Here is a 12730-nt window from a genome sequence, read left to right on the forward strand (position 1 = left end):
CGCCTTTGTTCTAATGATGTCCAGCACAATATTAGTATCACCTGCAAATAGAACAAATTCTGTTTGTTGTAAATTAGAAGGAAGGTTGTTTATGTATCTGAGAAATAACATTTGACCTGTGTCTTGTGGAACGCCATGAGTAATTTGTCCCCGGTTAGAGGAATTTCACCTGCTTACATTGCTTGAATTATTAAATACAATTTCTGCATTCTTTTGGTTAGATATGGGACTATCCAACAGTTGGCTACACCTGCAATTCAATAAAACTTTATTTAATCTAGGAGAATATTGTACAATATGGCTAGATAAAACATCAACTCACCAACCAGCAGCAGGAGAAAACACACGTAAATGATATGGAAATGTGCTACCTTTCAACCCAGTGGCTCCTCCTTCTGGTAGAAGAGTTGAATGGAAGGGAAGAGGCTGGAGGAAAACAACTAGCGAGGCTTGGGAAATGGGGAGAGCTATGGAAAAGTTACCCTGAACTCTGTGTCACTGGAGACTTATTACACAGGATGAGAAGGAAAGCCTGATTGTTAATGCATGCACCAGACAAGATTTGAAAACCTGAGAACTTACAGGTAGAAGATAGGGTTAATAAGCAAGATAGAGACTACTGACAGAACATTGTGCAAGGGTAAATAAGACCAAAAGCTAAGAACATTATACAGAGTTGATAGGTGAGGAACCAATGAAATATAACAAGTCAGAAAATAAAAGATGTAGAAGACTGAAAGGGAGAAAAGAAAAAGAACAACCACTGGAAAAAAAAACAACACAATCATAAATTTAGGGCAGACAGGTGGTGAGAACAAAGCATATGTTGTAATTCTAGTTCCCATTGGTGCAGTTCTGAGAAATATGTCATAAGGAAGAATACAGATGGCATGTATGGTGAACCAGGTACAGAGGTCACAATAGTCATGTTGTTCAGTATGCTCTGAGTGGGATATTGTGTGCTCCGAATATACACCCTTTCTCTATGCCCATTCACCTTAACTGGTAACAACAACTGTCATACCACAAATGGCTCTCCCTTTGATAGTATATGTTTTGCCCACTACAGAGCTGGTATAGGTGGTCATAGGAGGTTGCATCAGGCAGGTCTTAGGACTGAGTGACGAGAGGTGTACATGTAAGTCATTCTTTGTAGGGATCAACTGCACCAGGGCTGGATGTGATGGCCAAGGAAATCTGCTTCTGAACTAGGTCAGTGGGATAATTAAGTACAGTGAAGGCTGAGGTGAGAATGATGTTGTACTGGTGTAAAGAGTTTACATCTGAACAAATGTCTGCCTTGCACGCCATTGCCAATGCAACTGCAAACACAAGGAACATTTGACACGAAGAGGATGGAAACCGTCAAAATGTGAGTACTGTTGTTTGTAGTTTTAATGTGAACAGAAGCATGTAGTTGACCCTTGGTGAGGATGAGCCCAAAATCAAGGAAAGTGGCACAAGATTCAAAATAGGACCATGCAAAATTTCATTGGGAGAATTTATTTAGAGATTCCAAATATTTCAATAGGTCAGTTTCACAATGAGTCCATATGGCAATGATGTCATCTATGCATCTAAACCAAATCATGGGCTGCAGGTTTATGGAAAATAGGAAAGTAACCTCCAAGTGACCCATGAAAAGGTTAGTGTAGGAAAAAGTCATCCTGGTTCCCTGTTTGTATCTCTGCCCATCAAAGGTAAAGTAACTGTTCGTAAGTACAAAGCTGATCAAGGTGAGAAGGAAGGATGCTGTAGGTTTGGAGTCAGGTGGGTGTTGATTGAGGCAATGCCCAGCAACAGAGAGACTATGAACTTGGGGATTGCTGGTTTAGAGGGATTTGGCATCAATGATGACAATGAACGTATGTGGTGGGAAGTTGGTATTTTTAATATAGAAAGCGAGTGTTTGTACTACAGATTGCAGGTGCTGATACATTCAGTGACTGCTTTGAAGCTGGTAACTATGGGACAGGCAGGGTGACTGGGTTTATGGATCTCAAGAAGGTAAAGGGTGGGAGTTAGTAGTCTGCATGGGATAAGAAGTTCTATGGATTCAGGCATTAGTCCTTGTGAGGAGTCTGAAATTTTAAGGGGGCGCTGTAGGTCAGTTTGCACCACAGGGATGTAATGGTGATCCCAGATTATGTATGTATGCAGAAGTGTCAGAACACTGGTGTAGACCCTTGCTTACATTCTCCCTTCAATCCGGTACCACAGTCTAGTCACTTACTGCAGTTTGTAGTTAGTTTGGTGAATGATACCATTGGGAAACTTGAGGGGCAGATAACTGCAGGATTTTATAGAAGGAGAGAAATCAGTTGGTCGGAAAGTGGCAGATATGGTATATGGATCGTATATTAGCTGGGTAAATACAAGAGATTGCTGTATTTAAAACTGTAAAACAGGCTGGTGAAGAGAGGATTACATCCAGAAATAGGGGACTTTCATAGTTAGACCTTTGGAAGTATCTCCCAGCGACAAGCAGATTTCAAGTAAGAGAATGTAATAACTTAGTTCAGATAGTACAAAATCACGTTTTCAAAAGAACCTAATACAATATGTGATAGGATTCATGAAGGTTTAGAATATCAGAGATGGTGGGATTGGCGAAAAAGAAGCACAAGTAATTATTACATCAACCTTGTTCAAAAGATTTCCCAAGCTATCACATTTAATTGGGTTAAAGGTAAAGATGTATGTGAATATGTAAATTTTGTAGCTGATTGTACTTTATATTTCCATAAATAAAGATCTGTAGCGTCGCCACTAACCGGACAAGGGTACATCTAGAACCGGAGGCTCAAGGATGCAACAGTTTTGTTATTTAAACACTCTTATCGCTTGGCGTTGGCGGCGCACCAGCAGGGACGCGCACACCTGGAGCTACTAGTGTGCGCGCCCAGGATTATGTTCCGCTGACCACTGCGAAACCGCTAAGTCCTTATCTAAGGTCAAAGTTCTCTCACACTATATAAGCAAGCGCGCTCTTGCGCTACGCTCAGTCTGTGTCTTGCTGCTGCACAGGCAACTGCATTTAATGCCGCCAACATGCCCTACAAGAGGTATCGTCGTACCCACACAACAGTCTACAAAACCATAGAAAACATTGAACTTACAACAACATCAGGAGACAATAAAAATCGTATTCCAGTGAAGAGTGTTGCAGCCCACGGCCTCGTCGATGGACCCTGTGTATTTCTTGGATGTTCTCTTAATTTTAGCTTGGATATAAACAACACTTTCTCACATGGGGATGGATGGTACTGGTGATCCCTCCAAAAAACAACATAGAAGTGCAGCTCTTGTCACTCAGTATTATCCTAGCTTCTGACCTGGGATAGTTTAGGTAATGCTCTGCAATAGATAGATTATGTATCATCCCATTTACATGGGGCTCCCAAAACCATATTTTGTAAACCGATTTCCCAATACCGCTTCGGGTGGTAAACACTTCAAAATCGATTATGGAAATCCACTTATGGTTGCCGGTTTTCCAAGTTCACAATCGATTTTAGTTTCCATGTAAATGCAGTTTGTTTTGAAATGTGCTTAAGCTGTGAGGTTTCACGTTGTTTTCAAAATTTTTTGGCCAATATTAATGGAGTGGCTTTTTGTACAGTGAAGGATTTGTAGAAATATTTGAAGATGTTTACACCTCATCTAACTGAAGAGAAACAGTAATTGTGCTGATTAAATCATAAACGGTAACAGCTGTTTTCCAGGCACCATACTTAACTGGGATAGCAAATACACTTCAGAGCTTAACATGTAAATATGACAGTGAAAAATGGTTTCCAAAATTCAGTTTTTGTCTCTCGGAAGCTGTGTCGCATGTAAATGCAGTCTATGTCACGAATGTTAGTACAGAGGGAAGTGGCATCAGTGGTGACAAGTGAGGTCCCACCATGATCTGCAAAATGAGACACACCAGTGGATATGACAAGTTTCTCAGAACTCCACAGGTGGGAACTAGTGTTACATGTTATTGGTTCTCACTCACCTCCACCCCATCTCCACTCTAAATTTGTGTGGGCCCAGCATTTATTTCAGTAACTACTAACTATTCTTTAACTCTGCTTCTTTTTCACCAGTTCCTCACTCTCCAATATTCCAAATCCTCTTCTTATGCCATGATGAATCCTAGCATATATTATATTCTGCCCTTTTGAAAACATGTCTTTGCACTATTTAAACTAAGGTTTCACATTCTGTTTCTTGAAACCTGCTTGTCCCTATTTCTGGAAGTAATCCCACTCTTCACCAGCTACTTTAAAAAGATAACTTCCTAATATCATGCCCCAAAATGACTTCCATTCTGTCTGACCTCTTGCGGACTCCACTGTGGGTAGCTTTCTGTCCTCCTCCCTCCCTCCTCCCCAATCTTCATTTTATCCTGGTCAGCCCAATACTCTTTTTGTGATAATTTCCCTACCCTTTGGTTCTTTCCACTGTGATCATGATAGCTGTAACACTTGCCTGAAGCAGCCTCCTACCACCACTTATAAAAGCATTGCAACTTAAAATATATACTGCCAAACGGAGAGCCACCTGTGAAATGACATTCCATGTACCTGCTGTTATGTAAACACTGTTTGGCCTTCCACATTGGCATGACTACCACGAAGTCGTCAGTTAGGATGAATGGGCCTAGACAGAGTGTGTACACCGCTAACACACAATATCCTGACTGTGGTGCCTGTTTCAACACATGTGTTATCCAGATTCTCCCTTCTCACAACTGCACAGGTGGGAAATGGCATTACATGTGCTTGGTTTTCAACTCCCATTTTTCCTACACATACTTTAATTTCTGAACTCTCAGTATTTTCTTTTGCTAACTATTCTTTTTCTTTGATCCCCCAGTTTTCTATCTCTTATTTTCTGACCTACCTACATTTCACCAACCCCCTTGCCTGTCTGTCATGTATAATTCAATTAGCTTTCCACTCTTATTGACTCCTGCACAAAGTTTTTTTAGTACTTTGTGCCTGGCTTATTACCCAATCTTCAGTCTTCAAGTTCTCAGGTTTTCGAATCTTATCTGGTGCAAGCACTAACAATCAGTCTTTCCTTCTCGTTCCATCCAGTAAGTCTTCCACGACCCAGGTTCAGGGCAACTTTTCTGTAACTTTCCCTATTTCCTAAGCCTCCCCAGTCCTTTTCCTCAAAACCTCTTCCTTTCTGTTCAGCTTTTCTGCCAAAGAACAAGTGGTTCTGAAAGCTTGCACTTTTCACATCTTTTACACGTGTTTTCTTCTGTTGCCTGATTGCTGAGTAGATTTTTTAATCAATCCATACTATATTTTCAAGCACTGATTATTTTTGCAGCTGTATAGAAGAACATCATGATTCATACAGTCAAATGCCTTTAGGTTACAGAAAAGACCAATAGGTGCTATTTTGTTATTTAATGCTTGCAAAATTTGTTGGGCATGTAAATGGAATTCTCATTTGAGCAACTCTTCTCAGATCCAAGCTATGACTTATTGACAATATTATTGTCACTCAGGTGGGATATTATTCCAGAAAACATAATCTTCGCAAAAATTTTGAAAAATATTGGTAGTGAAACAGACTGGTAGTAACTGACATCTCTCCATTCACCTTTCTTATAGAGGAGTTCTACAATGGCATATTTCAATCTTCCTGGAATAACGCAATGGGTTCATAATGTTTCAGAAAAGACTGTTTATTATATGGGAACAAGTCTTTCGTACTCTCATCAAATCCAGATCTTTTATTTTTGATAGAAGACATAATATTTTTAATTTCAGAAGGGGAAGTGGGTGAGACATCAGTAAGACTGAATTTTATGCAAGCTGGTTTTTCAACATACTGCTTCCATTGTTGAACTGGTTATCTCTATATTTTTGTCACAATTAAGGGATGATAATTAAAGGATCATAATTAAACATACCTGATCATTTATAGCCTTTCCATTGAAATCAATAATGATATTATCCTGTTCTGTGGGCTGTTGTCCTGTCTCTCTTTTCACTTTATCCCATATGACTTAGTTGTTGGAATTACTGATTACTGACATAATGTACAAGTTCTCTTATTTTTTAATCACACTTATCAGTAATCTTGAGTGACTTTTATGATGTGCAACTACTGCAGGAACTTTACTTGTTCTTGACAGCAGATTGATGTCAGTTTTTCTGTCACAATACTTTAACCTCACTAGTGACCCATAATCTCTCTCTCTCTCTCTCTCTCTCTCTCTCTCTCTCTCTCTCTCTCTCTCTCTCCATGGCTGTTTAATGTCCTTTCTGTTATCAGATCAAAATAGATTTGGTCTTTCATGGTGTTCTATTTTTCACTGCCAGTAGATAAAAATAACAGACAGACACACTTACCTGAAATTATACACTGCACCTAAATCTATCTTAAATGGATTCTTCTTTTGCATTTCACATTCTAATTCCTCTTGATTTGAGAAAGACAAAAAACGTATATATACATCATCTGCCAGTGTGAAAGAAAATTCTCTGTTTTGAAAGTAATTAGGTGTCACTGTAACAAAACAATATGATACTATTAGAAACTTTTAAAGATGAATCACTGAAGCATAATGGAGTAAAAATATGACAAGTCTTTGCATCACGTTTAACACCTTCAAACCAGCATCAACAAAGGTCAGAATTTAAAACGGCTATATCACTCATGATCACATTAAAACTTTAAGATCAAAGGTTTACAAACAAGTCGCTTGTTCTTGCTACATTGTAATTTGCTTTCAAAATGTTTATACTCTAGTCCAGGGCTGATTTCCCACTCATGATGTGTAAGTATATCAGATCCAATGGCAACAAATAATCCTGACCTCTAAGGATGTCCAGACAAACTGGTACCAGTGACCATGACATGGTTATGGCAACAATGTTTACCACAGTATAATGGATAACAGAAACAAATAGAAAGATATATATGTTCTATATTTGTTCAGTAAACTAGAACTAAAAATCAATATTGTCATATCTCCATGAGGAATTTGAAACCTGCAGCGCACGGCAGGAGAATGTAGACGAACTAAGGCTCAATTTTCTGAGTGATGGCAGTTCGTTGTCTATTACTTCCAACCATTCGGGCTCCCACTTATGCATGATTCTTCTGTCAGATAATGAGCTGACAGTGTGAAAAGGTGCAGCACATTGATGTACAACAGCATCCCAACATGCTTCTTTGGATGCTTTGTCATTTTCCTGTATCTCAATTTGTCCAGGTATCTGACAAAAGACCAAGGGGTTGTCATGGATGCAATGGATTGACTGGTCAAGTGGTTACATTTGATGGACTGCTTGTAGTGCACTGAGCTACTCAGAACAAACAAGAAACATTGTAGTGTGATGCCTTTGAATCCCCTCCAGGGTCATCATAATGCCATAGAACTCTACATCTTAATTTGTACATTGTTCCAGAAGGCCACTTGGAAAATCCTACTGCAGTAGCCACCAGAAAGATCGTGGGAGGCGCACATCGGCACAGCGTGGCGCGGATGGTAGTTGGCGCAAATAGAGTCCCGTCCACCAGAGGGCATGCGAGAATTCGGCCGAGACCTCTGCCAGCGGAACAACAACAACAACAACTCGTGCAGTACGGGCCGTGCCCAGTAAGTTCACATCGGGCATGCCTGTGAGACAGTTACCGGTCAACTCTGAAGTGCGACGGAAACCGTGTTACTACAGAATTGGCGACGAGGATGGGATCGCTCTTTTGCGTGTTGCGCCGTCGTTCCGGTTTCGCGGCTTATCCGCGGCATGGAGGATTTAGTGCGGGTTTTGGTTGCGCAGCAGATGGAGCTCATGGCCACCATGAAACAAGTGCTACCGGCGTTGCTCTCCACGCCATCTGCTCCAGCACCGTTCCCTCTTCCCTTTCTCCCATATGACGAGATGGCGAGAGGACTGGGACGCGTATGAACATCGCCTTCGGCAGCATTTCCAGTCGTTTCATTTTGGCGATGCGGAGGTATGTCGTGCTCTTTTCTTGTCTTGGATATCTCCCTCGCTGTATCAATGCATTGTGTTCATTACTGTCTTCATATTATCGCCGCCGCAGGCATGTTGTGGTGGCCAGGGTCGAGTTTTATCGATGCAAGAAGCAGCCCCATCAGTCTTACCGGGCGTGGGCCGCTACCCTGCACGGTCTTAGTCGCAAGTGTCATTTTGTCACGGAGCAGCCGCGAGAGTCGTATGCCCACATTATGGTGCGCGACATCATTGTTTGTTCGGCCCCTGATAGGGAGGTCTGGCAATGGGCCCTGCAGTTAGGAAACCCTTCCCTCGAGGAAGTGCCTCAGTTTATGTCGCAGACCTTCCAGGATTTTTGTAGGCGCTTCGGTATTCGGCACGTTTGCTCTCCCCCTTTCATCCACAATCGAATGGGGAAGCTGAGCGCATGGTGCGCACATTTAAGACATAGATGAAAAAGTATGTGCACGAATTTCCTGCGGAGGAGGTGTTGATGTTTTTCCTGATGACACACCGGGCCACACCTATGGGAGCACGCAGCCCCGCAGAGCTCCTCCATGGGCGCCAACCTAGGACTCTGCTGCATCTCCTTCGGCCCGGTCCTCGCTAGTCTTCACAAAACGGAGTACCCGGCTTTCTACCGGGTATGTCAGTCTGGGCACGTGGGTTTGGTCGCAATCCACGGTGGATACCGGCGGTGGTCCTGCGCCGAATTGGCCGCGGCTCTATACCTTGCAGACGAGGGACTGGAAGGTACGTTGTCACCAAAATCAGCTATGTCCACGTTTAGGCCCCCCACCCTCTGACCCCTAGGGCACCGAATTCCCCATTGCCGGCATCTGTGTTGGTTTCTCAGGGGACGCTACCACCCCTCCCCCCTGTGATTCCGCCACACTGCGATGGCTCTCAGCCTTGGCAGCCTCCAGTAGCTCCAGCACCGGCATCGCCATCGTTAGCGATGCTCCAGCGAGAACCGGACCCCCCTCGCAAGCCCGATTTCTCAGCAGGCTGGTTCACCTGTGGTCGTCCCTTCCCCATCGTCCCCGCCCCCGGGACTTGCCCCTCCCGGGGTGGACCAGGATACAGAGTTCAACGGCCTGTCTTCCATTCTACCCCGGGTTCCGGTGGTGGGACAACGGGGGCCTCTTCATGTGGGCCACTTCCAGCTGTATTCTAAGGTTCCAGCTCGAGGGTAGGCAGATCCCCTCGACTCCAGCCTTCCGATGGATGTGGAGGTCATCACTCCTGCACGACGCTACACCTTCCGACGCAGTGGATCACAGTGGCTTCACCCCCTGATTGAGGAGGAGTGCAGTAGCCACCAGAAAGATCGCGGGAGGCGCACATCGGCACGGCGGGGCACGGACAGTAGTTGCCGCAAATAGAGTCCCGTCCACCAGAGGGCACGCGAGAATTCGGCCGTGACCTCTGCCAGCGGAAAAACAACAACAACAACTCAGGCAGCACGGGCCGTGCCCAGTCAGTTCACATTGGGCATGCCTATGAGACAGTTACCGGTCTACTCTGAAGTGCGGCGGAAAACATGAACCGTGTTACTACACCTACCAAGCGAAACAGCTGGACAAAAGAGGCCATTCCCTTGCTGGGATCCACTCATATCAACAACTATTAAACTGTGATATGTACTTAAAAGAAAACAGAGTTGTACAAACATAATCTGCACTACAAATTTTCTTGCACTGTATTACAATGAAAATCACTTTGAGCCTCCGAAGATGCCATGGTAGAAATTTGTTCCATACCTGCCTGTGTATCCAGAGATCTGTTACATCCAGATCCCTGAGACAGTCATTAGCACATATCCTTAATGGCTTGTTTGCATGGATCCGAAAAGTCTGTCGATATCTGAATGCCCTTATGATAGACATTGTCTAACATCATTAGGTAGGAAAGACTGGCTGATCCATAAAACAGGCATCTGTAATCTATCCATTATCTGATGAATGCCCTATAAAGCTGCAGGAAGTGGGGCCTGTCAGCTCCCCATGACTTTCCGATAAGGCATTTCAAAGCATGCAATGATTTCGTGCCGTTTTGTTCACAGGTCATTCAAGTGTGGGAACCGGGTTAATTTTGAGTCAAATTATAGACCCAAAAGGCACACATTGTCGTTAAATTTCAAAACTGTGTGCTCCTTCATGAGCTCTGGTAGGTGAAAACTGCACGCATGGTTCAAGTTGACACAGACAGTTTTCTCAAGTGAGAAACTAAAACCAGTTTTATTGGCCAAGTTTTCAACCTCCTTATGATCAGCTGAATTTGCCTTGTCGTTGTTGGCATAAGATTGGAGGAAGACTAGAGATCTCAAAGTCATCCATGAACAAAGAACTTTTAACTGGGCTTCTGAATGCAGAAGAGATGTCAGTGATAGCATATGCAAACATTGTGGCACCGAGTACACTGCCTGGGGGGTGTGGGGGAGGGGCATTCTCCACATTCTCCTGAGGATTGATGAACAGATTCCAGTATGACAATATCGAGACAGGGTTTACGAGTAGCTTTTTTGGCTAGCCTGTCATCCAGTTCATTTCCTGAGATTCCAACATGTCCTGGAGTCCATACAAAGACCACTGCCCATATACATTGTTTGAGGATGTAAATGGACTCTTGGATTGCCATTACCAAAGGACTGCGAGGACAGCACTGGTCGTGAGCTTCTAAGATGCTCAAGGGTGCAAGAGATGGCTACCTCTGAAACCTGGGAGACACCAAGAATAGAGAGTAACAGGTGGTGGCGGGTCACAGAATGAACTGAGTCTTTTGGGATTGTGAAAGGCCTAGATGAAGCTGTGGTCAGGGTAGACGCCATGGAGGTGTACGTGAGTGGACCCGGAGGAGAGGTGGTAGAGGGAAAGACTCGAGTCTGTAAGAAGGGACAGGACATGGACTGCAATTGTAATCCTGAATTTGGGCTGCTGTTGTGGGAGATGGATTGCCATGTTAGGGAAAAGGAGATGGTAATTTGGATGTTTAGGAGAGCTGTGAACATGCACAGTATGATTGGCAAGCAGTTGTTGCCACCGATCCTCAACGGAAGAACCCCAGCTTCCACAAGTAAGCTGTTCATGGGTCTCATTTGAAAAGCTCCCATCACAATGTGAACTTCACAGTGGTGTATAGGGTCCAGCATCAGCAATGCTGAGGGCAATGCTGAATCACACGCCACTCTCCCACAATCAACATGGGACTACACAAGAGCTACATACAGCTGCAATGGTGTAGGCAGTCTGTACCCCAGTCACTGTGACTCAAGCATCAAAGAATGTTAAGGTGCTGCCAGCACATTTGCTTAAGCTGACGAAGATGGGGAAGCCAAGTTAAGTGGGCATCGAAAACCAGTCCTAAAAAGCGATAAGCCTCCACGACATTATGGAGATGAACGACAGGATATAGGGGGAACTGTCTGAAGCACCAACTCTAACTTTGAACGTGCAGAACAAGTTGTGGGTGCAGGTAAACTGTACAATGGCGACAGAAGTGTGTGACACAGGTCTTGGCATCTGAAAACTGAAAGCTGTGGGTAAGGGCCCATGACAGTGCTTTTTGTATGGCTCCCTGCAGTCAATGTTCAGCCACACCAATAATAGATGAGCAAAAGGAAATACAAAGGTCATTGCTTATAAGAAGGGTGATACTCCAAGCCCCTCAGCTGCTGGGATACCATTTGATGGCCACTAAAAAGAGTGGGATACTCGATACAGAGAACTATGGGACCCCATTGTTTTTAGATATAGAGGGAACTGTGTGAAGCACCCACTCTAACTTTGAAGGTGCGGAACAACAAAAAGTTCTGTATAAAAGTAGAGAGCGTGCCCTAGAGCTTCCACTTGTGCAATGTAGCAAAGGTGTGGTGTTGACAAGTGGCCTCATAGGGCTTTCATAAAGTCAAAAAAAGACAGCAATAAGGTGATGACGACGGGAAACAGCCATTCGGATGGCAGATTCCAGGTTTACCAAGTTGTCAGTGGAGGAGCAACCTTGGCAAAACAGACCTGGGACAAAGTCAGAAGGCCCCATGACTCAAGGCGCCAACACAACTTCTGGCTCACTATATGTTCAACCAGATTGCACAGATCATTGGTGAAGCTAACAGGACAATAGCTATCCATACCTAGTGGGTTCTTACCCCGTTTTAGCACTGGAACAATGATACTTTCTCCCCATTGTGACAGGAATTTGCCATCGCTCCAGATGCAGTTGAAGACAGCAATGAGGTGGTGCTGGTAGTCCACTGAGAGATGTATAATCATTTGGATGGATTGGATTGTTTTATTTTAGGGTGCAAAAACAACTGGAGTCATATGCGCCCAAGTCAAAACTAAAGAACATGAAAACAGAGAGGAGTTAAAAAATGAATACACAATGATACCAATCAACATAAGAGAAGACAATTAAAAACCGGGACATGGAGAAACGGCTATAAAATACACTATAGAGAAATGGAGGTCCAGAACTAAAAATTAAATGGTTTTCGCTATGTTGCTATTATAGATAAAAATTAAAACGTGGTCAACAACCTGCACGTCATTCACTAAAACAGCCAATAACTCAGATGGCAAACTCAAGTGGAAACGTAAATGGTTAAAACATGGACATTCCATCAGTAAATGGTGGGCTGTTAAAACTTGGGCACAATTTTTCAAAGTGGAGGGGGAGCACCACTTAACAAATGCCAATGGCTAAAAAGGCAGTGCAAAATACGCAACCCAGTTAAAATGACCTCCTCCCGGCGG

The 12730-nt window shown here is 43.6% G+C and overlaps 1 protein-coding gene across 1 annotated transcript in view; it reads right to left on the reverse strand.

The window, feature by feature from the left end:
• LOC126280889 (DNA primase small subunit) overlaps nt 1–12730 on the reverse strand; it is a 104732-nt gene that overhangs the window by 64070 nt on the left and 27932 nt on the right. The window contains exon 2 of the mRNA XM_049979802.1: nt 6363–6519. Within this exon, the coding sequence (XP_049835759.1) occupies nt 6363–6519 (157 nt within the window). The remainder of the gene's footprint in view (nt 1–6362; nt 6520–12730) is intronic.

The sequence above is a fragment of the Schistocerca gregaria genome, chromosome 1, assembly GCF_023897955.1.
Source record: "Schistocerca gregaria isolate iqSchGreg1 chromosome 1, iqSchGreg1.2, whole genome shotgun sequence".
Classification (NCBI taxonomy): domain Eukaryota; kingdom Metazoa; phylum Arthropoda; class Insecta; order Orthoptera; family Acrididae; genus Schistocerca; species Schistocerca gregaria.